General features: G+C 35.3%; 2 protein-coding genes across 4 annotated transcripts; both read right to left on the reverse strand.

The window, feature by feature from the left end:
- Positions 1-5,044: 5,044 nt before the first annotated feature.
- LOC141596003 (nuclear-pore anchor-like) lies at positions 5,045-20,695 on the reverse strand. 3 transcript variants are annotated; one of them, XM_074415994.1, is made up of 7 exons: positions 20,220-20,695; positions 17,428-18,295; positions 14,223-16,702; positions 11,445-14,023; positions 10,236-10,318; positions 10,080-10,134; positions 5,045-5,327 (listed from the first exon to the last, which is right to left on the reverse strand). In XM_074415994.1, exons 1-4 carry the CDS (start codon positions 20,529-20,531, stop codon positions 11,453-11,455), a joined length of 6,231 nt encoding a protein of 2,076 aa, XP_074272095.1. In that variant the 5' UTR covers positions 20,532-20,695; the 3' UTR covers positions 5,045-5,327; positions 10,080-10,134; positions 10,236-10,318; positions 11,445-11,452. The 3 variants fall into 3 exon arrangements, with proteins under 3 accessions (XP_074272095.1, XP_074272094.1, XP_074272093.1); XM_074415993.1 differs by having other exon boundaries at positions 10,057-10,134; XM_074415992.1 differs by lacking the exon at positions 5,045-5,327 and having other exon boundaries at positions 9,628-10,134.
- On the reverse strand, positions 5,485-6,582 carry LOC141597518 (transcription initiation factor IIB-2-like). The gene has a single exon (XM_074417985.1). The coding sequence runs from the start codon at positions 6,580-6,582 to the stop codon at positions 5,545-5,547; it is 1,038 nt and encodes a 345-aa protein (XP_074274086.1). The 3' UTR covers positions 5,485-5,544.
- Positions 20,696-27,131: the final 6,436 nt, after the last annotated feature.

Genomic DNA, 27,131 nt, shown 5'->3' on the forward strand with positions numbered 1-27,131 from the left:
TACACAAAAACTCAAAAACTCATTAAGTGTGAGGTAGTACATCTGATGTGTAATCCTTGGACGTATCAGGTAGATTTTATGGATTGTACTCGATTTTGTTATGTTTTATGTATAACGGTTTTATAATAGTTCGGTAATCGGTACCAACGGTTTTGTAATAATTCGGTAATAACGGCTTTATAATCTCGTTACAAATTTGTAATATCGAGCCGTGATTAATACTAGAGGGTTATTACTTATTATCCGTAAAGTGATAGTTAACCGAGTACAAAAATAGTAAAATGAGATCAATATATAGCATCCTTGTCGGTGAAATAAAATTGTTCGGAAAAATTTTGAGTTCTTACAAATTTGTAAATTTCATGCAAAAAAGGTAAATAAATAATTGAACACGTATAATAATGAGCGTATAGTGCCCGCAATACGTAACTCAGTATAGTAATTATATTCGATTTTTGCTTCGGTCACAAATCAGAACCATCCTAGGTAATATAGAACTCAAAAAGTTTACGAGAACCACAAGACGAGATTCAAACAAATCAAACTCGAACAATAAATATCACCGGTCAATATCTTTACAAGTTAAACTAGTTTTATTCCCGTGTAAAAAATGTACGGGTCGTAATAGCAGACGCTATCATTAGATACATGAACATATAATTGAGCGTGATTAAGTATTTAATACTGTGACAATATAAATAGTCCAAATTTGGAGATTCGAATATTTGATAAATATTAGAGTTGAATATCAGATAATATATAATCGTATTTTGTTAGAATTATATTAATGATATTTGACATGTTAGACCCGTTGAGTGTACATAAATTGCAACATTTTATGTAATTGTCATATTTTAACTTATGTTTTAACATAAGTAATTAAAATAGAAAAATGAGATATGAATATGAATTGGGTTGGGAAGAGAGGGTAATTAAATAGAATAGGAAACATGGGAGAGCCCGCATGTAGAAACTCAACAGCCAATCAGAAACCAAGAAAAAACCTGGCTTTTATATACTAAGTAGATTAGTTGACATCAGTATAATATCACCGGTCAATATCTTTACAACTCGAACATGAATCATGAATAATCCAATAATTAGATATGGTAATTCACTGATTTGATTATCTAGCGCCACAAAACCATAGCAATTCGAGGGTATTCCAATTTGGAGATGGTCTTGTTTGAGTGACGTCATCTCAAACCTAAGACGGTCTTAAACGAGATTTTGTATTCCATTTCTGCTATTTATGGAAAGGAGCTCTTCTGCTTGAACTTGAAAGATAACAGGTTACTTTTGATGGAGCATAGCGACGTCTAATGATGTTTTTTGCGTACTCCTTCGTCGTTGGCTTTCAGAGACGTAAATCCAAGTCCTTTCAATGGATGAAGGATCAATGCGCGCTCCTCAAGTCGAGGTTGAGAAAAATATTCCTCATCAACTTGAACTGAAGGATCTGAATTTTCCATGATGAAATCCAACACAGTACGCTATGACAAACAAAACCAAACTTATTAATCGAAAAAAATGTTAAATCAAAAAAAATACTACACGATGAATGAGACGTAGAAGGTATTGTAAGGCCGTTATATGCCATACAACGGTCTCACAAGATAACGTGTGCTCGTTTTAATACATCATAATTCATAACCTAATTTTCATTAACAAAAGCAACAACACACATGAAACAACAAAACATGGAAATGGTAAATACAAACAAGCAAGTCTCATTTCAATGGGGTGGTATCGGTCTTAAGCTAAGACGGATAAACTTAAGACGGATAAAATGTGACTATTTTACGATAAAAGATAGTCATTTTCTGATAACAAAGTTACCATAAGTTTATTGTTAGTAAGTGATAATTTTAGTTATTTTTTATCATTAAATGATCATTTTTATTATAAAATGGTGATATTTTTCTCGTCTCAGGTAATTGCTACAACCTAAACATTAAAAATCGTAATTGCTAAATCCTAAGCAAAGAGCATACTTTATCTTAAAACAAGAATCAACTAACTCATTTAAAATTTAAATTAAAAAAAAAAAGCATAATTGACATAAATAAAACATGGGAATGAAATTATACCTCCAAGTAACCATACGGTAATTCTCTGATTTGATTACGCAATGATGCTAATAATCTGTAAAAGGGTTTTCTTTTTCTTTCTTTTCTTCATTATTTCTTCCCTAAACACTTTTTAATTTAATTGATTTTGTTGGTAGAAAGAAACCCTAGGGTATATATTGTATGGCTTATTTCTTGCTCAAACTATGAAATGAGAAACACTATTTATAACCCTAACAAGCAAAAGAGAATGAACTGAATACAAATAATTTTGCATGTCAAATTTGGGTAATGTGATTTTTTATCAAATTTGGGAGATCCACTTGGATTTGGTGATTATGTGATTTTTTATCAAATTTGTGAATAAAAAAGGATTTTATAAAAACTCATTGTAATTATGATGTCGTAAAATCGTAATTTAATTTGTTTGGTTCACATTTTTTATCGTAATAATGAGTCATTATTGATATGGACACATTTTTTATCGCCAAATGTTCGGGAGTTCTTCTAAACATCAAACTGAGAAAGAATTTATCATCGATAGTCAAGGACATTATTAAAATACGTTAATATATAAAATGATCACTTATGTCATTAAAATTGTTGTCATTAAGATATATTGAAGTATTGAACACTCCAATTTCTAAGCGAGTCAATATAGATAGGGATGGCAATGAGTCGGGTTCACTCAAACCAGGACCCGGGCCCGTAACTCTAACATTGGACCCATATCCGACCTGGATCCGTAAGGATCCAAAATAAGCATACCCATACCCGGCCCGATGGGACTGGGTCGGGTCCAAGTCTACCCGCAGGTCCAAATCAGACTTAAATGTACTCTGTTGTTCCTTAAATTTTGTGAGGCCGCTTTTTCTGACCCGATAAATCATTCGTGTGATTTACAGACATTTTTATTCTGGCACCGTAGAATCCCGAAAATTATGTATTACACACTTCAATTTGAACCGTTCGAGAGGTCGTTCCGGGTCGTGTTTCTTTTTCTCCTGGTATTCTACCACGTTTGTAAGGTCGCTTCAGGAATTACATAGTTCATTTTCAGCTCCAAATAAATAGTATTATTAGACCATTTTTAACGAGTATACGATTTCCGTCTCTCACTTAATTATCCCACACCGCCAACCAAAAATGACATCCATGCATTATTCCTCAAAATTTGTGAGACCGCTTTATCTGACCATAGAAACCATTTATGAGAATAACGGACGTTTTCGTTTCGGGACCCTGAATTGCCGAAAATCGTGTATTATACACTTCAATATACACTTCGATTTGAGCCATTCGGAAGGCCATACCAGGTCGTGTTTCTGTCTCTCCCGGTTTTTCTACCACGTGTCCAGGGTCGCTTCAGGAGTTACCATGTTCAATTTCAGCACCAAATAACAAATATTAAACCAATTTCAGCGACTAACCGATTTTCGCCCCGAGGACTTGTTTATTGCACAGCGAGCGAGAGCCTCAAATGCATATGTTGCTCCTCAAAAAGTTTTGAAGCCGCTTTGCTTGACACAAGAACCGTATGTGTGATTTACAGAAAAAAAAATTTCCCCGGCCCTAAAATCACAAAAACCGTGTATTATATACTCCATTTTGAGTCGTATCTAGTCGTGTTTCTTTTTCTCCCGGTTTTTCAGCATGTCGGGGTCGCTTCAAAAGTTGCCCTATTCAATTTCAACCCTAAATAACAAGTATTAAACCATTTTTTTAACGAGTATTCGATTTCTCCTTGATACTTGTTTATCGCACACCGCAACCTCAAATGTCCGTTATTCTTTCTCAAAATTGTGAGGTCGCTTAGACTGACTCGAGAAATCGTCCTTATAATTTACAGACATTTTTGTTCCAAGACCCTGAAATCCCGAAAACTCTGTATTATACACTTCAATTTGAGCCGTTCGGGATGTCGTACCGGATTGTGCTTCTTTCTTCCAGTTTTTCTTCCACGTGTGAAGGGTCGCTTCTGGAGTCACCTTATTCGATTTCAACCCAAAATAACAAGTTTTAAAACATTTTTAACGAGTCTTCGATTTCCGCCCAAGACTGGTTTATCGCACACCGGCAACTTCAAATATCCTCTATTGCTCCACAAATTTTATGAGGTCGTTTTGTCTGACCCGAGAAATCATCGGTGTGTTTTACGGACATTTCTTTTCCGGGACCTTAGAATCCCGAAAAACGTGTATTATACACTTCAAATTTGAGTCGTTCGAGGGGTCGTTCCGGGGTCCTGTTTCTTTTTCTCCTGGTATTCTACCACGTTTCCGAGGACGCTTCAAGAATTACATTATTAATTTTCTGCTCCAAATAAATAGTACTAAACCATTTTTAATGAGTATACGATTTCCGTCTCTCACTTAATTATCTCACTCCGCCAACCAGAAATGTCATCCATTATTCCTCAAAACTTTTGAGCCCTTTTTTTCTGACCCTAGAAATCGTCCATGCGATTAACGGACGTTTTCGTTCTGGGACCCTGAAATGCCAAAAATCGTGTATTATACACTTCAATTTGAGCCATTCGGAAGGCCGTACCAAGTCGTGTTTCTATCTCCTCCTGGTGTGGTTTTCTACCACACGTCCAGGGTCGCTTCAAAAGTTACCATATTCAATTTCAGCATCAAATAACAACTATTAAACCAATTTCAGGTAAAGTTATTTGGTTCACCATAAATTTGTAGAAGAGGGAAATGGAATTTGAATCCATAAGGGAAGCATAGGTATGGAATTCCACGGGATTTGGGTGGAGTTAAAATACATTATATATCTAACTCCATCCCAAATCACCCGATTAAAAACAATGTCCATTCCCATAGAGCTAACCAAACACTCCTTATATACTTTGATTTGATTCAATAAGTATTTTTCTAATTAACTTCTTAATCTGTTGGTTTACTTCTTAAACAAGTTGATTTGATAAACACTCACATAAGACTGAAAAAGTGAAAGGCCTACAAAATTAAACAAGCAGTCATTTTTTTTTTTGGTAAAATGAAGCGGGATTAACCAGAGCAAACGTACAAACTACGAAAACAAAACTAGAAAGCATAAAAAGGAACATAACAAGACCACGAAACACCTCCCACATCAAGCTGAGATAAATGAAATAGATGACCCGACATCTCGGAGAATTCAATAACATTAAGTTGCTATGATTGTGCAACTCCTTGATTCGCCAACCAATCGGCGCACGCGTTCGCCTCCAAAGAAATGCCTTGCAAATTTGTATTATATGCGAATGGGCTGTCGAAAAACATAAACTTCATCAACAATTACTAAAGTTTTAAAGATATGAACACTTATATCAACTGATAAGATATTGTTCTAATTTAATCAATCACAAGTCTTATTTCCAAACCTTGTGATTTGTGAATACGAACATAAGTTTACATAAGGCTGACTTACACAAGTATTTGTACCATTAACATCCAAATTAGTTCGGAAAAAAAAATCAAATTAGTTAATTAACCAACCACCCATGTCCTCCAAAAGAAGGAGGGCACAACAAATCCTCAATTGTATCAGGATTAACATACCAACTAGGGACAATTTTAGTAGCATAAGGGTACAAATCCTTATAAGTATTCCGAAGCGTACTCTCCCCGACTTTCATAACCGTTGCAATTTCTTTCAAACTCCGTCTCAACCTCGCTTGCGCTTTTTTTTCGTCCCCATTTAATTGAATAACCATGTAAACTACCGCGGCCGCGACAGAAATCGGACTTCTCCTCAAATCGACCTCGTCTTCACATTTTATCGCGGTCTCTAAAGCCGCCTTCATCACTCTATTATTCGAAATCCCCAAATTCGAACAAAACCGCCTTACCAAATCCCCCGCCCTAATCGTCCTCCCTATCCCCTCTACCGCACCATCGCCGTCTCCATCGCCGCCAAAATTAACCAATTGTTTCATGATGAAGCTTTTCACCCTCATGACCTCTTTCTTCGTCGCATTTTCGTCGTTAATCAACGAACAAATCTCCTTAACCGTCCTCGGTAAATTCTTCTGTTGACATGCGACTAACAAACACGCGCCGAGTATCGCATTGATGTTTCGTCCTCGACACGCTTTCTGCTTATTCACATGGAAAATTTTCTTGAATAACTCGCAACCACGGTCGCGTATCGTGTCGACTAATCCTAGGTGATCGACCATATTTCCGAGCTTAGCAAACGCGATTACGAGTTGGTGGTACGATTTGTCGAGTGTAGTAGAGTCACAACTAATGAAGTTTTTCGGGTCTTTTTGTTCACCATTTGTATTTACGATAAATGTAGTTAAATAGGTGTTATCTAGTAACGGGTTTGTAGCCTTACCAACTCGGTTAGGGTCGTTATCGTTATTGTTGTTATCGTTAGCGAAATTTCGCCATTCATTGGACTCGTCTATTGAGCGTGACTCGAGGACGAGTCCACATTCGGAACATAACGTGTCCCCTGACGCATGGTCACACACCACTTCCGTTATTCTCTTGCATTCGCCACATATTAAGTCCATTGGATTTATTTTTTGCGATAGAATTTTTTTTTTCTAAAGATTGTCAATCAAAAAAAACTTTTAACAAAAAGATATCAATAAGTACAATGATAAATTTTACTTTTATTCATAGAAAAATCTTTTAAAAAAAACTTATTTGAATGAAAAAACATTTATATAATTCGACAATAATCGAGTTAAAGTAGTGTCATGGAGACTGTTCAAGTCAAACTAAGAAGATTATTTAACTTGTAACGTACCGTCTAGGAGTACTACTTCGTTGAATTTACCGTTAGTATTGTTTCGACTTGAAAATAGTCGTAAATTGGTGAGAATAATAGAATGAGAAATGGTGAGGAGAAATTAGAGGAAATGGGTGTGATGATTAAGAAGAGTGATGTCCTATTTATAGAGACGTTGGAGTGATTGTAAGGGTGGTCAGCACGGACGCTCGTCTTCTCTCACGGATGAAAATTTTTGAATTTCTAGTTAAAATTTTCTATCATTTGTTTAACTTTTTATTCTTTGTGAATTGTACACTCCCTTTGTGTTATTTTATTTGTAGTTTTGGAATAATAATCTTTTACTATTTATGTATAATAAATAACCTGAAAAAAATTGAAAAATGTTATTTTCTACCAAATAATGTTAAGTATCTATTTTCATAGTTACTAGTGTCTTGAAAATTGTATAAAATAAGTTATGCGGACTTGCTTGGAATAAGGGTAATTATTAAGGGAGTAATGAAAACTAAAATAAGAAGAAATGTGAGGAGATTGGTGCTTTGTGGTGGTTGTGGAGAGTGGAAAGAGGAGCTGAGGGGGGAATTATTACCTCCATATGGAGGTAATACATTACTTGGGGGATAGGTAGGGAACAATTACTCCCCTAATGGAGGGATTATTACACTATATTTCCCCATTTTTATCCATTTCTATCTCCAACCTTCGTCCTTTCCCTCCATTTTTTAGTTCATTTTAACTCTATTACTCCATTAATAATTAATCGCATTCCAAGCAAGCCCTACATGGTAAAATGTAAATTGACCGATAAAAAGAAATTTTAGATTTGTTCTAAAACAACAAATAAAAAAAAACGAAAGAAAATTATTTTTAAACAAATGATTGAAACGGATGGAGTAATTGGAAATAAACACTGAAAGAGAAATTCATGGGAACTGTAAAACGACAAATAATAGTAGAAAAAAACAATTAAATCAATTCTTTCTTGTTTGATCAATATATTGTTTTAGAAAGACATAAAGCAATGTATGGCAAGTTATTAGAATTGATTTTGCTTACATTCCTTATTAACTCTAGGCAGTGTTTGAAAACGCTGAATTGATTTCATTTTCATGATTTCAATTGTAGAAATCAAAATGTTTGAATTCGTTCCAAATTTCATTCTAAAAATTCGTTTGGAGATCACGTGAAATTTTATTCCGAAATTCAATTTCTCAATGGTGTTGGGGAACCCATGGAATTCGGTGAAGGGTACGAGTCGAGGTCACGCAATATTTTTATTTTTCTTAAAAAAATATTATGACGGATAATATTTGTGATTGGAAAAAAATCATAAATAAAAATATTGCTTTGAAATTCACATAAAAAAAATCGTGATAGTGTTGTTAGTAAAACATTACTCCGTTCATTTCACTTTTATTGTCCTTTTTTCTCCAAAATTTATTCCAAATTAATTGTCTAATTTCTAACTTTAGTATGGTAAATGGTTGAGCTACCATTATTACCCCTAATTTTTCAAATGACATTATCCATATTTTTTTCAATTAAAAGGGTAGAGTTATTATTTTATCCATTTTTCTTAAATTCTTCCCAAAATAGAAAGTAGCATAATAAAAGTGGAATAGAGGGCTAATACTTTTATATGAAATTTAAAATAATCATTAAAAGATGTTAATTTTAGCACATTAAACTACTAATATGATTACAAAATCAATTTTATATAGGCTTTATATCATTTTATAATAAAAATAATTATTCAAATAACTTGAGCTTTATATTACTTCATACAAGTACATAATTAATGAATATGATTAGAATATTACTGTTAATGTTGAATTTATGCCTTGAATTTGTTAGTTTTTTGTATTGATCTTAGAGAGTACACAATACTTATCACACCTTTAGTAAACAAGTAAATCCGTATGCATATCATAACTGTTCTAAATCTTAACTTGGAAATTAGTAAAGTTCTCAATCAATATTCAATAGGTCTTACTTGTGACGGATATATCCGTGACGGGTCAAGTATCACCCACATGAATGTATAAGACAAAAAATGGGTGTATAAGACAAAAAGTAGAATACATAGAGAATCACAAATGACTTGTTTTTATTTGACCCGTCACAAGCTTGTGACGGATATCGACCGTTACAAATGAGAATTTTTTTTTTGGCACAAATGAGAATTTATGATCAATATTTCTCACCTTCCTTGTACTTCTGTAGGTAGTTATAAAATTATAACACCGTTAGTAAAAACCACATAAAGTACATCCGTATGTTGCTGTCTTTATGTTTTATTTTATTTTATTTTTTTGCTTAATGTTTTAATAATTAAATATCACTTCAATATTTTAAATCATAAAAAAAATGCATCATGAATTTTTTTGACACATATGCTGACCCTGGCCCATATTACCCGACCCGCCCAACCTGTTTGACGGGTCTAGGTGTGATCGTGTATTGGTGTCAAATTGCCAAAATATTGAACACTGATGGCCAACAACAATGTCCAAGACAATATTACATACTGAGAGACAATTCTGATGTGCTCTTATAGTAGTGGGGAAGGATTAGGATTACACAATACTTCCTCTTTCCATTTAATTATATACGTTTTTCAAAATCAATTGGTCTCCCTTGTGATGGGTTACCATTTGTGGCGGATATTTTGTGAGATAAAATGATAACAAAATGGGTTAGTAGAGAAAGGGGACCATATGAATAGTGTTGCAGAGAGAGAAAAAGTGGGTACATTGTGAGGTAAAATGGTATCCGTCACAAGCTTGTGACGGATATGTCATGTCTTCAATGAGAATTTGTGTTTCAAAATAACCCTCGCATATTTTGAAATTGTCTCTCAAATTGTAAATCAACATGTTGATTTCATCCTCTAATGCAAGGGCATGGAAGAGAAAGTAGACCATGAGAACATTATTTTTGGAAACTTAATCCTGGCAGTAGCTACCTGAAATTTTACTAATTACATTTCATATGGGTGCATTGCCGAATGACGACATTGTGAACGTCGGACCCTAGATGCACGTAAAATTGCTCGGTCAATTGCTAATTTTGTGTCATCATTCGTAAAGCAAATATGCAAAAAAATATAGTGTCACCCAGAGCAAAGCCATAGACCATTTAATGTTTTCCGATGGAAAGACTTGTCAAGGTGTAATGCCTAAACAGCATCAAGCAGAGAGCGAGCATTACAATTCCTCTATGAAAACAATAGAGGCAGTTCGAAAAATACCATGGAGTGTAGGAGGAAAATACCACAAAATCCTTGAAGCAATTGTGCAACCGCCGACCACCACCTACATATATTTACCTGCAATTTTAAACAAATACATAGAGAATACTAGTAAGACACTGCAAGAGGAATTTGGGCAAATAAAAGCAATATTAAAGTTGCAAACAAGAGTTCACTACCTTGCCAAGTTCTGAAATAAATCTTCTAGATTCTCCGTGTGCCTTAGGTTGCTTCCAAGACAGACCCTCTTTGAAGAAAATAACTGTAAGCAGACACGAAGGAGAATGTTACCTCATTTTACCTCGATTCCAAAATGTATAACCATGAAAAGTTTCAGTTTGTAGGGCTTGTTCTGGGATAAATATACAGTTTTGACTCCGCTTCTACTTTCAACTCACTACAGAGTACAATGTGTTGTATGACATACTATTCCCACAAAGCACTCATCTATTTTGGCTTCTTACTATCACCACTAACATAAGCAAAAACTAGAAAGGGTAACACGATTACAAGCAAAAAGAATACGGAATGAAGTTCCGAACGGTCATCAAGTGCAATCCTCTTTCCTACCACAAGTAGTAACTGAGAAGCTGGATTCAATATCAAAGTTTTATATTTCTACATCAAAGATTAGTCTTCGTGATTCATGATACAAGAGCCGCCCTGTCAACTGTAACAAATATGATTATACTAAAAATTTGATTTTATTCAAGAACAGACTATTAACCTAGTTGTCCCACAGACTCTAATCCTAGTATAACAATATTTAAGCACTTCTATATTATAACACCATGGAATTTGGGTCCCAACACTGCATTGCGGTCGTTTTGAAGATGTTTTGAGGATTAAGACAACTGTATCTGAAAGCACTGACCAAGATTAAGCTACAACCATCAATAACATTACCCATGTCAATGGCTCTTTCTTGTGGTAGGGTAGGGATGGTGAGCAGTAGGCAGCCTTACCATGTGTTTTTTTAGATGGAAATTACATCGACAATGAGCTACAGCCAATTCCGCAACCTATTTCCCATGTGTATATATCAAGCCAGGAAATGACTTTACATGGAGCCTTAAAAGCTTCACCTATGGAGGGGTCCGATATCTAGCCATTGTGTTTAAAAAAATAGACAAGTTGTTTCTCGATCCCCGCATCATCCACAAGAAAGCTGATTTAAGAAATGTATTGACTTGATGTTACACAACAAAAGAAACCCAAACACTTTAGCGAGTCTTATGGTTTATTCCATCATATGGCCAAACAATAGTGATTTCTGGCTTTCTGCCTCGATCGGAAATTTGCATACCTTTTGAGGTTATTTGAGTATGACAATCTACTTGGTACTTGAAAAGAGTTGAAACAACAAATCATAGAAGAAACAAACTAACCCGGAGATTTAGCCTTGTCGTCCACCTCGCCGGCCTCTGTTACGCGCCATTGCCCCTCCTCGACCTCGCCTTATGGTCCGCACAGGAGGAGGCGAAGCAGAAACTGAAGCCGAAGCAGAAGTAGAAGCAGGGGAGTTCTGTCCAAGCCTTGCTGCTGCTCGTGCCCTAGCTCTATCAGCTATATTTATGGTCCCCAAAGCCTGTGATGGTTGTTCCAAGTCCTGACCGCTTTCGACATTAGAACTATTTTCTCTGGAAAGAACAGATTCCGTAGTTGACATTGTTCCTTCAGCAACACCAGAAATGGCTTTGCAAGTATTGTTGACATCTCCGGCGGTTCCTTCCTCGCCATTAATGGATTTATCCTGAACATCAGTAACATCTTCAGCTAGTTCACCTTCTTCGATGTGCTCATTGGCATTTGAAATCTCAGAAGAAATCATCTCACGGGCATCATGAACTTGGGAAGGAGAAGGCATGCTTGATGTAGTAAACTGTTCAGGGTGAGCATCCATTGCATCTCGACTTTCAATAATAGTTGTGTCATCCATCATGGGTTGCTGGTCATCTTGATCAGCTAGTAAATCAGATGCTTCATTGACCATCTGTTCCACCGCATCTTCCTTGTCAGCATAATCATTATCAGCTATGTTATCTTTCTCTATATCTAATGTCTTCGCATCATCTGGTTGTTCAGATTCTCTGCCCTCGTCTCCTAATCCTTCGGCAGTTTCAACATCCTTCCCGAAATCAGAAGTGCTATTAGCCAAACCTTGAGGTACATTTCTGACAGCATCAAGTAATTGTCCTATTGTAAGTATGGTTTCAACATTTGCTGGAGCAGTGGTCTGTCCATGAACCTCATCGTTCAGTGAATCTAAGCCCTTTGACTTTTTTAGTATAGGTTCTTGGACAACAGTACTTGGATGAGTTGGATCACCAACTTGAAGTTGTTCCTCTTGCGGGTCAGATGGAGAAGGAGACAGAGGGCGCTTTCGAGAAGGATGTTCGGAGGACACAGTAACAGTTGACTGTATTGCCATCTCCTGCATTGAACTGGCATTTCCAGCAGTCTTAGACCCTTCTGAGTCTGACATTTCAACATTACGACTTGGCTCTCCAGACTTGGGAAGTCGAGGTCGAACCAACTTCCTGGCTTTTAGCATAGATACTTTTGTCTCACTTTCTTCAATAGTTTTTGCAGGTGGGCAAGTTGGAGGAGCAGTAGATGGTTTAGTTACTGGGGTTTCAACTACTGCTACCTGAACGGTACTAACCACCACTGGAGTCGCATCCATGGCAGAAGAATTACCAACAGAACCCTGGTTAGCAACTTCATTCAAAACTAAGTGGGCTTCTCTTTCAAACTTTTCAATAGCCAACACGTATGCTGAGGCTAGGTCATCCAAGCTATTTCCAGAAAGAAGGTGAACCACTGAGGTTCCCTCAGGAAGGCTGTCCCTTGCATGTTTAAGCTTCTCAAGCTCCTCGGAAATCTTCCTCGCAGCCTCCTTTTGCTTTTCAAGTTCATGTTGAAACTTCTTTCTCTCCGTATCAACATTCTCTACTTTAGCTATGATCAATTTTTCGATGCTCAAACGCTTCTCCTTTTCCTTTCTTTGCTTGCTCACAGTAGACTCAAGTAACTTTATCCTGCTATTAGCCAAGTCAACTGAGGTATCTAACGTAGCCTTTTTCTCCCCGCGGAGGTCCTCCAACTGTTTTAAGGTTGCCTGCTTCTCTTTGCTTAATGCCTCATTTTCCTTTAGGAGTACTTCCTTCTCTTTCAATAGACCATCCTTCTCCTTCCCCAAAAATTCCTTCTCCTTCAATAGAGCATCCTTCTCCTTTCCTAAAACTTCCTTCTCGTTTATAAGGGTATCCTTTTCTTTCAACAGGACGTCCTTCTGTTTAGACAATGTTTCTTTATCCCTCGAAAAAACCTCTGTCCTCCGCTTAAGAGCAATATTAATCTTCTTTTGCTTATCAACATCCAATTTCAAGGCCTCAACCTGAGCAACATGACCATCTCTCTCAGATAACTCTAATTTAGTTCTCCCTAAATCTTGTTCAAGTTTTGCCATCAGTTCTTGCTTTTGAGACATTATTTTTGAAGTATCTGCAATTACAGCTTCTTTTTCCCTCACACTGTCCTTCAGCTCTTCAACTTCACTTTTCAAGAGATTATAGTCTTCCAAATTTACTTTATTGGAAGCCTCAAGCATATCAGATATTCGCCTTTCTAAACGCTCCTTCTCTTTCTTGTACAGTTCTATTTCTTTCCTGAAGCACTCGATCTCATGCTCTCTCTCTTTGAGGATGTTCTGCAGCTTCTCAGCCTCAACTTTTGCAATCTGAGCAGCTTCACGCAGTTTCTGGCACTCCTCAAAGTTATGCCTATTTTCCTCCCTGAGTTGCATATTGCTCTCCCGCAACAAATTAATTTCACTCACCTGAAGTTTCAAAGCTTTGAATTCATCTTCCGTGAACAAGCTTCTTGAATTCTCACGTTCAGCACTAAGTGAGGCTTCAGCTGCCTTTAAAGCTTTCTCCAGATGAGATTGCAGCCGCAGTTTCTCCTGTTTCAAGCAAGAAACAATCATATCTTCAAGAACAGAACATAAAGACTGGACAGTAAGTTGGAACCATTACATTTGCATATGGCACAATTTTTAAGATTGCAAAAAATAGGAACAGTAAAAATGGACAATGAAAAGAACACGTAGAGAATCCAACCAAATGGAGGGAGTAGTATAAATCATCAAGCAACAGTCAAACCTGCTTCAACAAGGAGATCTCAGTTTCCGCTATCTCCCTTGAGCGCCGGAGATAACTAACCACACTATGCAAGCCAGCTTCACTCTGAGAGTCATTACTGGTACTTGCAGAAGCAATACCTGCAGCACCTCGTTCCTTCTCAGTTAGTTTTAAGTGCAAGGCTTCAAGCTGATTGTGCAAAACTTTATTTTGGTCATTAATTTCATCATATTTCTTCTCAGCTTCATTCTTTGATTTCTCTAACTCTGACTTTTCGACGACCCACTTAGCCTTGAGTTCAATATTTTCAGATTTGTAGGCCTCAGCAGTTCTTCGCAGTTCAGATGCTTCCTCCTGAACTAAAGCTAAAGCTTGTGATGTTTTCGTCAACTCCTGAATAGTTTCAGCCTGTAAGATAACCTGCCTCTCATAATTGGCTTGAACGGCATGTGCTCGTTGATGCGCCCTCTCCAGGTCTTCATTCAGCACAGAAACCTGGACTTCCATTGCCACGAACTGAGCAACTTTGTTTGAAGCTTCTTCCTTCAGAGCGGTAATTTCTGCCATAGCCGAAGCAAGTGCTTCATCTTTCTGAGAGGCTGCAGAAGCCGCTTCCTTCCATTTCAAACTTGATTCGTTTTCAAGTTCAAGAACTCGGTCTCTGAGAGACTTGATTTCTGATTCAAGAGACATTTTTAATTGCTCAGCCTCAAGTTTAAAGCCCTCATGAGCAGATTCGATCTGTTTCAATGCACCTTCATTAACTTGTGCAATGCTCTTGTACTGTTCCATATGGTTCTTACTGGCTAGAGCTTCTGATTTCAGCCGCTCAATCTCTTGGTTTGCCATAGTTAAGTCCCCAGTACCCTCACTAGCTGAAGCTGATAAATTAAGTACCCTATCTTGCCCATCCATATTAGCTTCAGCCAATTTCAAGTTTCTTTCAAGATCAGAATATTTTGCCTCGGCTGCAGCGGCCCTCCTATCAGCAGCTATAACAGCCTGCAATGCAACTTCTAATCTTTTACCCATATCTTCAACTTGTCTCATAGCATCTTTTACCGTGAGCTCGTGGTTGTGTGAAAGAGTGCGAACATTGTTACGTTCCTCTTGAAGCTCATTCTGAGCCTCGGCCAATTGCCTCTCAATTTGACTGATGTGTTCTTCTGACTTCCTCCTTTCTTCAGCTCTGGCTTCCTCTCGAACTTGTTCAGTGCTTAGTACAGTATCTAAAGAAGCTTGAAGTCGGTATACTCTCTGGGACAAATCCAGCACTTCATCCTGAGCCCTTTTCTCGGAATTCAAAAGCAACTCTTTTTCACGCCTTAAAACAGCGAGCTCCATATTAAGTTTCCGTGTAAGCTCCTCAGCTGAATGAACAGATTCAGAATTTTCACGAAGCTTCTTTTGATAGTTAACAATGATCTGAGAGAACTCGATGTTCCGCACTAAAATACCATTGGATTCTTCTCTTTGATGATTAAATTCCTTCACAAATCTCTCCAGTTTTTCCTGTGCAAAGTTTGCTTCCAGTGCCAGCTTATCTCTCTCAGACCGCAGCGATATTATCTCAGTCTTCAAGCTAGCCAGCTCATCTTCCAGGCATCTCACACGCTCACTGGCCTGTTCTTGGAGCTGTTTTGCAGTTTCCTGGGAACGTTCTAGAAGTAGCATGAAGTCCTTCCCCTCATTGGCAGGAGGTGCAACAGCAGTCTGAGATCCAGAAGAGCGTAGTCGATGTTCCTCCTCGAACAATCTCTTAAACATTGACACCGAAGAATGAAGAGACTCAATCATCTTCCCTTGCTCCTCTGCTCTCTCAAGCACAGCTGCAACTCTGGAAGCAGCTTCCTCCTTGTGCTTTTGCAGCTCCTCTCCAAATTGTTCCTTTACCTGCATTTCTCGGATTTGAACCTCATCCGAAAGGCTTCGAACCAGGTTTCGAAGCTTAGCATTCTGCTCAACCAATGCCTTTATATCCTTCACAGAAACCAAATGCTCAGAAATAACCTTCTGAATATCAGATTCATCATTCACCTCAGTCAAAGAAATAGTAATGTCATCATCCATGTACTGCTGGTTCACAGATCCACAACGCAATTGAACATCGCGGCATTCCTTCAGAAGTATGGTAACCTGATTTTGAAGATCTATAATCTCCTTCTGTGCATAGCTATGCTCACGTTCACACTTCTTCACCTCAGCCTTTAGTTCTCGAATGACCTTCTCTAAAGTGCCCTTCTCAGAAAGTGACTGTTGCAACTTCTGATTCATCAAAGCGTAAGCCTCAGCCAAGCGTTCATGCTCCGCTCTTTCATCGAGAAGGATAGAAGCTTTTTCTTCTATTTCAACAAGGATTCGCTCCAAAGTCGCTTCAATTTGCTTTCTGCCCATCTGCTCGTGTCGCAATGCATCGGCAGCCTCCTGGTAATTGGCATACATTTTAGCAAGACTCCAACCCTCTCGAAGCAGGGAAGCGGCAAGTGCTGTACCAGAAACACCTGTCAAGGAAAATAAATATGGGTCAGACTGACAGCAAAAAATGTAGAATATGATAACAGGTATAAAGTTCCATATAGAAAATCTTTACGGCCTTGTTTGGATGAGGGGATTTGGAGGGAAAGGGAGGGATACAAAATCCCTTGTTTGGATAACAAAAGGGGTAGGAGGGATTTGGAGGGATCCATTTTCCCTCCTCCAAGGCAAAACAAAATCCCTCCACCATTGGAAAGATTTGGAGGTGTTGGAATATAAAATCCACCCATATGTGAGTGTCCCACATTGTTGGAGAAAGAGAAATTATACCACTTCATAACCAAGGGGACTACTCCTCCTATAGCCAATTAGTTTTAGGATGGAACCTCCCTTGTGTAGTTGGTCCGTCCTCTACATCCCTCCACCCAAACAACCCCCCCCCCCCCCCCCCCCTTTCCTTTTCCTCCACTTTTGTTATCCAAACACACCCTAAGGAAGTGTTTGGGTAAGGGAAGGGAAGGGGGGGGGGGAGGGAGATGAAGGGCAGGGAATTCGGGAAGGAGATTGTGCCCTGACTGAGATAAATCTCGGGTCAATTTAGATTTACTCAAAACACAATGTGTCGCTAGTGATCCAAAATCTCGAACATGTGTTAACTAACTACCCGAAATAAGATCGATGATATGCCGATATGGACTGAAGGATCAAAACTAACAAAATGCCAACTAATGCAATATGGGCTAACATATACCTGATGCGACATGAGGAACAACTGCAAGATCACTAGCCTTAGCGGTGCTTGTCAAAGTGTCAGTTGTAAAACTACTCAGTGGGAACATATCCAGCTCACTTGCTCTCCTGCTATACTCAAGTTCAGCCTCTAATTTTGAAACTTTCTCGGTCAAATTCAAAGTTTCCTTTTCAGCTTCCCTTCTAGCAGCAGCTTCTTTCTCACACTTGTCTTTGTAATCACTTTCGGTTTGACTTAATTGGGTTTCTAATGCTTTGATTACCCCCTCAAGCTCTCCGGCCTTCCGAGACCACTCCTCTGAACTCTCTTTGTATAGATCAACAAGTTTAGAAACTGTTGAGATTTCCGCCGAATACCGCTGTTCAACAGCTGACGCATCATCTTTGGCCAAACAAAGCTCCCGCTGCAAAGATTCCAACCTCAGTTCTAGCTCTCTAACCCTCTCCTTATGCCAACTCAAAGAACTGGAACACTCGTTATACTGCTTCTCAATATCGGCTAATTTTGCAGACATGTCTGCCTCAAATTCAGCACTTTTCTTACGCTGCTCCAGGAAACTATCGACTTTGGCGGTCAATTCAGCGTTGAGCCAAGCATTATGTTTCTCGAAAAGTTCTTTTTCTTGCAATGATTTCTCACAATGTGCCCGGCAGCGGAGCAGCTCCGCCTCAACCTCACTAACTCTTGCTTCTCTTTTAGCAGCACGGTCTGTTAAGTCCGAGATTTTATCAACATAACTTTTAATTGTGGAATTTTTCTCATTGATTTCTGCATCTTTAACCCCTAACAATTCCAACAGCTGTCTCTTTGACTTCTGCACCTCTGAAACTTCCGTCTTCAATCGTTCAATCTCTCCATCTTTTTCAATCTGAACAGTTCAGCAAAACATGAAAACCTCATGAAGATTATGACACGTGTAAACAAAAAAAAAAAAAAAAAAAAAAAAAAAAAAAAACGTATTCCATGGTACACAGATAAAAGCAGAGGAACTCATTCCTGCACAAGGACAAGAGTCGAAATCATTGTGATATATAAGGGTATCTTACACATTCAAAGGCACCAAGCACACAAGTCCTGAACTTGGTCGCTGAACTACAAGCTGATCAATATTGCTCTTACTGTTTACAATGACGCAAAATTCATTTTTTTCTTCTGTCTTCCGGATACAAGTATGCAATGCAATGCAATGATCGAATCATAATGACAACTAACACCCAATCCGCTTCTTTTTCATGAAGTACTAGATGATCAACCCGAAATGGCTAGCAACTATAAACATGTTCCACTCCCATCTCACCTCAACTGGGGTAGGAACTTCTTAGGAGGTGTTTGGTTGGCATCATTGGAATGGATTGGAATGGATTTAATCAATTCCAATGTTTGGTTGGAACATTTTGGAATGGAGTTAGATACCCAATGGATTCTAACTCCATTCTAACCCCTTGGAATCCCATACCCATCTCCTCCCTATGGATTCAAACTCCATACCTTTATGTTTATTTTTCTAATGAACCAAACAAGTTTTGAAAGGTATGGAATTGGAACCCCATACTTCCTTGGTTTCTCATTCCAATCCATTCCATTCCTAAGCAGCGAACCAAACGACCCCTTAGAGGTAATAGGGTTTCTGATGATGATAAAGATGCTAAACATCAAACATATATAAGAAGCAATTCAGCAATTCCCAACTCAACAAATAGTAATGATTAAGTCATAGACCAACTACGTCAATTGCAGGGCTTCGATAATTTAGGAATAACGAACGGTCAAAGTACAATCTGAACTGGATGAACTACTTTAACATTGGTTCAATGGAAGTAAACTCATACGAAATCCATAGAAGAACGAGTTAGGAGACTAAACTAAGCACATATGAACACTTAAAAGATGCCATTCAGTTTTAAAGCATACATAGGCAAACAAAGTATCCCGTTTACCAACATAGTTACTCTCATTTAATTTACCGTAGCGAGATGCATCAGTTTCATAATAATGACTTATACAACCGTTTTTTCAATGAGCCCTAATATCAAACACAATGCACAAAATAACTCAAAAAGTCAAAAGAGGAAGCTCAAACATACAAGTTTCACAATAATAACTCATACAACCGTCTTTTAATGCGAACAATTGTACTTTCCCCCAAAACCATGCCAATTATCAAACACAATCCAAAATTTAACCCAAAAATAGAAACTCAGACATACAAATTTCACAATAATAACACATACAACCGTCTTTTGAGTGCGACCAATTGAACTTTCCCCCAAAACCATGCCAATTATCAAACACAATCCAAAATTTAACCCAAAAATACAAACTCAAACATACAAATTTCACAATAATAACACATACAACCGTCTTTTAAGTGCGAACAATTGTACTATCCCCCAAAACCATGCCAATTATCAAACACAATCCAAAATTTAACCCAAAAATAGAAACTCAAACATACAAATTTCAAATATTGCTGGTGCTTTTCACAATCCACTTGCGCAAAAGCTAACAAATTTTTGAATAATGATCATACAACGGTCTTTAAACACCGACTAAATATAATTTCTCCCAATTAATCAAACACAATTCAAAAAAGAACTTAAAAAAGAAAGCTCAAAATCAAACATAGAAATTTCAAATAAAGCCACTGCTTTTCCGATTGCAATTGCGCAAGAGCGAACAAGTTTCCGAGTAATGACTCATACAACGGTCTTTATACTATAACTAAACATACTTTCTCCCAATTAATCAAACATAATTCAAAAAATAATTCAAAACTGGAAGCTAAAACATACAAATTTCAAGTAAAGCTGGTGTTTTTCCGATTGCACTTGCGCAAGCTCAGATGATCGTTGTTGAAGATCACCTTCAAGCTGCAAATTACGCGATTCGACAGCGGAGAATTCCGACGATAGTGATATAAATTTCTGCTCCAAAATCGAGCAAGTTTGCTCGGCAGTAATAGACGCCGCATCAGCTTTCGCTTTTGCTGTCTCGATATCAGAATTTAGGGTTTGGATGAATGCGTCGGCTTTTTCCGCCACCGCGGTGACGTCACCGGCGGCGAGGACGATGGCGAATTCCTCGTCGGAGATGAATGACGGCATTGTTGGTGTTAATTGTGTAATTGATTGGGTTTGATTAGGGTTTTAATATGGGGATTTAATTAGGGTTTTGATTTGGGGATTTTATGGAATAGACATTGTCGGGAAGGGAAACAATCGGGGAAGTGGAGGGAAAAGACCAGAGTGAGAGATCAAGAAGGTTTTGTATAGAGTTGGGGGAATTTATGTGTATTTTTTTTATTTTTTTGCCGTTAAAACTCAAATTTTACTAAGCTTACTTGTATTATTTTTAAGTTATACTAGTCTTAAATCCTTGCAAAATTGCACGGGTATGTATTTGGGCCGGTATTAATGATTTTGGATGATTTTTTTTTTTTTCATTTCTATTGTAATTATCTAGTTGGTCTAAATCAGCGATCTACATAGTTAATGTTTACACTTGTTTCAAATACGTGTTCAAATGCAATGGTTTAAGAGGAAATAACGTAATATACTATTGTAAATAAAATTTGCATACATAAAAAACTTTACATCCCGAATAAAGAAATATAATTTACTAATCTACTTTAACAGAGCTTAGTGTAACATCAGATTTATTGGTGAAATTATTGTGTGTTAGTAAGCCCATATACAATAAAGTACATGGATCGATAAATAATACTTCATATTTTGTTTTGATGATTAAATATTTCTAATTTTTAACTACTTAACAAATTCAAAGATGTCGTATATATTTTAAAATTTCGAATTGTTAAATAAAATTAATAACCTGTATACAAATAAAATCAAAGTGTAAAAGCTTGGACTATTATCGCTTTGGACTCGTTGTCAGTAAATTTATTGCATATGTATAAATATAGTTTTATCAAATTATTCGGAATGTATAAAATTATTTCATAGAATTATTTTCATTTATTCCGATTTGTAATTCATACCGCTTATATGCCATTAATTTCATTTATTCGGAATGTATAAAATTATTTCATAGTATTTGTTCTACGACCGAATTTGTAGGATATTTGTATTGGCGGAATTCTGAAGAAATATACTCCTTTGCACATTAACGGGTCCCACCATAACATGAATTTGAAAAAAAAAAACTGAATTAATGAGGTGGCACGTCCTGGATTGAGTATTGTCTTCTGAATTAATAAAGATAAGATTGTAATTTTTTAAGTTGCTATGATCGGAGAATAAATATCGTGCTTTAATTGATAATGGAACGTGGGAACTTGATCCAAAATCGTTCGATGTGTCTATTATTCGTTGTGTGTTGTTGTTCTGTCATAAATTTCATGCAGACGCTTCAACGATACAAGGCACGCCTTGTTGTCAATGGTAAGACTCAGCATGTTGGGATCGATTGTCATGAAACTTTTAGCCTAGTGGTTAAACCCACTACCATTCGTACGGTATTGAGCTTAGTTGTGACTCGCTCTTGGCCTATCCATCAATTGGATGTCAAGAACGCATTTCTACATGGGGATTTGGTTGAAACCGTATAATATGTAAACTAGTTTTGTTACCCGTGAAAATCACGGGTTATTTCTAGGAAAATTAAAAATATAGATAGTTGATTTTTTTGTGAATATCAAATAAAGTCATAATTTATTTCATCATTGCTACATATTCCTATTCTTTAGTTTTGATCATCATCTAATAAAAATTCTTAAATTTTAGAATTTGATTATGTACGAATTAGAAAACTTTAAAACCAAATTGAAATATTGAAGTTGTTAGTTATATAAAAAGTGAATTTACCTGTGGAGTGTGCATGACATCAAGAGTTAGCCGCTAACCATATGACTTCACCACAAGGTTTTTCTTTCGTACCGCCTACAAAACAAAAGTAAAAGAAAAAACAATACAGAAATTAATTATTCGTCATTCCAAATTCAAGTTAAAGAAAATACTGCAAATTTTTACCACCCCAAATAATTGTTTTGGAGGAAAACAAATAAGACGATCTTAAATAGGAGGGGCAAAATAATGCTAATTTGGAAGTTAAATGATGTACACTAAAATTAGTGTTCACAAACTTTAAATGACATAAATATTAATTAGGAAAAAAAAAACAAAAGCATTCAAAAGGTTGTATATAATGGATTGTTTTAAATAATCTTTATGGTGGTAGAAATTATTGCAAAATTAATATGAGAGTTAAATGGAGTAACGATTAGGCTAGGGTAGGGAATTAGAAGAGACTTGTGAGAAAATTCGACGATGCCTTTAATAAAATCATTAGACTTATGTGAAAATTATAGTGGGTTGAACTTAAATAATGGTTGAATATAAAATGCCATAATTTTACGTTTAAGAATATTATTAAGCTACTCAATTATTTTTCTTTTCAAGTTTATGTAATTTTAAATAAATATATAACTTTTACGAGCTACTTCGTATATTACTATGAAAAATGTTAAATTGATTCACTAACATTTTTTTAATTGTAAAATGGGAATTTTAATTGTAAATTAGGAAATTTTGATGTGAATTTTGGTAAGTTACATTTTTTTTTTTTTGGTAATTTTTTAATTCAACCATGAAATATAGTTTGTAATTTGGAAGTTCATGAATAATAGTTATTAAATGGAGGATTAGTGAATGGAAACTATTGTAGGTTTATTAGCCATTATAAACTATTGGTTCCCATCTTTTAATTAGCCTTTTCATTTATTTTTGAGTTATGAGTGTTATTAAATAAGATAATTCATTAGTGAGGAGCTCAAGAGGTAAAACAAATAGGAAAAAATGTTAATGAAAATTACTATTATTATTGATCTTAAATAGTGGTTAAAATAAAATGTCATACCTTTAATTTTAAGAATATTATTAAATTTCACAATTGTTTTATTTTTAATTAAAAGGATTTGTATAACGATCTTAAATAAATAGATGTAGGTGTAAATTTTAGGTGGTACAATTTCAGGAAAGTTAAGTTTAACTTTTTACCAAAAAAAAAAATATACAACATTTTCAACCAATATTTCATCATATGAAAATAAATTTAAAAAACTGTGAAAAACTTTAATCAATTCATTAACATGTTTTATTACAAAACATTCAATTAAAATGTTAATTTTATAAGTTAATATTATGTTGTTAATTGTCATTAATCAAGTAAGCAATATAAATTAAAATTAATTAATATTAACCCATCTAAAACTGACATGTGGAATAAAATAAAATGGTATAAGTAGCTTTTTTTTTTTTTTGAAGAAGGTATAAGTAGCCTTTTAACTATATAGTATAGATGTCTACGCGGAGAATGGTTGGGTAGGCGTGTGTCAATCTTAACCAATGTGGCAATGTGAATGTCTATGTGGCTTTTCCACATCCTACGTGGCTTGTCTAGTTGGCATTTTTTAGGATGTCTTTTAATAGTATTTTATAGACTAAATACATGGTATTACTACCTTTTTAGAATTCTATTGTTAGTGTTTAATTTATTTATGTATTTACAGAAATTGTTTGTAAATTATTTAAATTAAATAAATATTTTCTTTTCCATATATTTTATATTTTTCAAAGCTTTATCCTTTACGTGAAATAATTTCATGAACTAAATACACGATATTACTACCCTTTTGAAATTCTATTATTAGTGTTTAATTTCATTTAAGTATTTACATAACTTGTTTGTAAATTACTTAAATTAAATAAATATTTTCTTTTTCATATATTTTATATTTTCCTAAGATAATATTTTATATGATATTTAATACTCATTTGTTGATTAATTAGTTCTGTAAAATATCTTTATATACAACAAAGTTATAATAAGAGAATTAGTGACAAATTTGACAATACATACAAAATTTTGTTTTCAACTTCATTTATTCTTCTTCGTTCTTAATTTCTTTTGTATTCAGTTTTTTTTTTATTTCGAATACATATAATACTAATCCATATGAAATTTCTTGAATTTATTAACTTATAGTTAATGCGTATTTTCTTATTGTAGTTTTTTTTTTTGAGTTAATTAAGTATAAAGCTAATGGAATATGGATGGATTTTTAAAGGAAATAAGTGAATTAAATTAATGCAATATAATAATAAATTGATAATCCATGTCATATTAGTTTGCCAAGTCACATTGTTATTGTGTACGTGGCTTTTTTTCATCCCATGTGACATTGTTTACGTGGCATTTTTAGACTAGCCTTTTAATAATATTATATAGATATAGATATAGATATTTGATTCCCATATATTTAGGTAACCCTATATATTCTGTACATTGTATTTAGACGATTAGCTTTGTACTATGTTAACTATATATATGAGATAATCATAATCACCCAAATTAGGGGATTATACAAACTTACACTTAATATTTAAGTAAATCAACTCAAAAACTTTATATTAAAACTCGAAAACTTTATTATAATGCTCGAAAACTACAAAATTGGTGGTAGTGCATCGGATGTATAGTCCTCTTACTGATAATTTATCGTCGTCAAGTAAACGCGTGTTTGTCCTGCCGTTTAAAAGTGTTTTTGAACTTAAAAATACTTTTTTGGCTAAACACATCTTTATTTAAAACTTATTCCCTCCGTCTCAGTCAATTGTTATCTATTCCTTTTTTTCACAAAGACGAATGCATGTGAAACAAGCTAGTAAAATAAAGGAACAATTGTCACTTGGCTACAGTAGCCACTTGTTCATTACTTGCCCAAAGAAATAGATAACAAATGAATGATACACCTCCAAATGGAAATAAATAACAATTTACGGGACGGAGGGAGCAATAAGATTTCTCAAAAGCCGAAAAATCATCTTTTTGCCCATAAAAATAGAAGCAGCAATTTGATGCTTCTGCTTTTGAAAAACACTTTTAGGAAATCAAGCTTGAAAAACAAAATTTCGTTTTTAACAGGTTAGGCCAAACATGTTATAAGTCTCCCGTAAAACGATTTTACTACAATACTTCATCCGTTCTAATAAGTTGTATACGTTTGCTTTTTGGGCACTATCCATAAGTGAGCAGAATCTCCGTTATAACTTCTAATATATAAAATAAAAGATAGTCATGTGAGATATTTTTTAAAATAAAAGATAGTGATGTGTAGTTGAAGATATGAAAAAAAAACGTGCATTGATGTACGTGTATAAAACAAACGTATACAACTCATTGGAACGGAAGACTTCTAGTTGATAATTAGGCCAAAGAAAGACCATATTTTAAACTGGATTGTTTTCGTGCTTAAAATCTTTGTTTTCATTAAAAAACTGAGTACATTAGAATTCTACATAATTTGGAAGTTAATAATAAGCAGAATAGTGTGAGTTTCGATTAAATTATCATCTCCTCGTTAATTATTTAATTTCGTGTTGCACACGTAAATAACGAAACATTTTACGTATTATTATTTATTACGTAAAGTTGTAGTAATCGATTCCGTTAATGCTACATTTTAACGACATTATCGATCGAAAAAACTTATATTTAAGGAAAATAATGCCAAGATTATGATAGCTAAACAAAACCAAATTAGAATGTACAAAATCCATTATATCTTAGCATTTTTAGTGGATTTTATACCTCATAATTCGATATAAATGTATCATTAGCGATATACTTCCAAGTATTCAACTTCGATAGTCTTTAAATCGTAAGAACAATTAACCCTATATAAGTCGTCTTTAATCACTCATTTTTACATCAAATTAAAAACTTTATTTCATCTTTCTTTCATATATTCTTTACATTTCTTGTTTTATTTGTCTACAACTTAAGTAATAAGAGAGCATGATGAAGATCTCATCTCTTGGTCTTTTAGTCATGACAAGACCAAGAAAGAAGAAAAGAAAAAAGAAGTCAAACTTTGAAAATCGAAAATCAAATCAGAGAATTACCATAATTTACTCTTAAAACTGGAGGTAATCTCATCATACATTATCGAATATTGTCTCATGTTAATACTTACTTCGTCCTGATTATTTTTTTACCTTTGTTTTAAATATCCCTCATAATGATCGCATATAAAAGGTAAACAAATAATTGAGACAAATGAGTAATAAAAGATTAAACTTTATATCAACCTTTAATCTTACAAGTTACAACGATGTTTGATGTACATACTCGTATCAAGGAAAATGTCTAATATTTTACAAGGTCATGTTTAATAGTTCTTAATTATTCAAATATTATTTAACTACTTTCTAACAAAATTTATGTTTTTGTTATTACAGAGTTATAGCGAATGGCTAGTATGGAACCTCATGGCAAATGGCTTCGTAATCGATCCTTCAATGAAATCGAGGCCTCTGATGCAAACATTTTGTGTAGGTTACAAACTCCCGGTTTTAACGAGGATACAAAAGGTCTTGGTTTAAACCTTTTATATGTATGTAATCCCCTCGGTTATCAAACGTATATGTTTTGAATTATACGCATTAACCGAAAGGGGATTACATTTTTTTTTGTCGACATGGTACGTAAAATGTTGTTCAATGATCCTGTAAAAAGTCCTTAAACAGCACATTGAACACGTTTTGAAGGCCACATATTATATGTTTGTAAAGCTACATGTGGAGTAGATGAAATAAGATGATCAATCGTCCCTACTCATTCTGTTACAAGCGGGAACAGAATGAGTAGGGATTGATCATCTTATTATTCTTGGACATGCCACAAAA

This window comes from Silene latifolia, chromosome 8, assembly GCF_048544455.1.
Source record: "Silene latifolia isolate original U9 population chromosome 8, ASM4854445v1, whole genome shotgun sequence".
NCBI lineage: Eukaryota > Viridiplantae > Streptophyta > Magnoliopsida > Caryophyllales > Caryophyllaceae > Silene > Silene latifolia.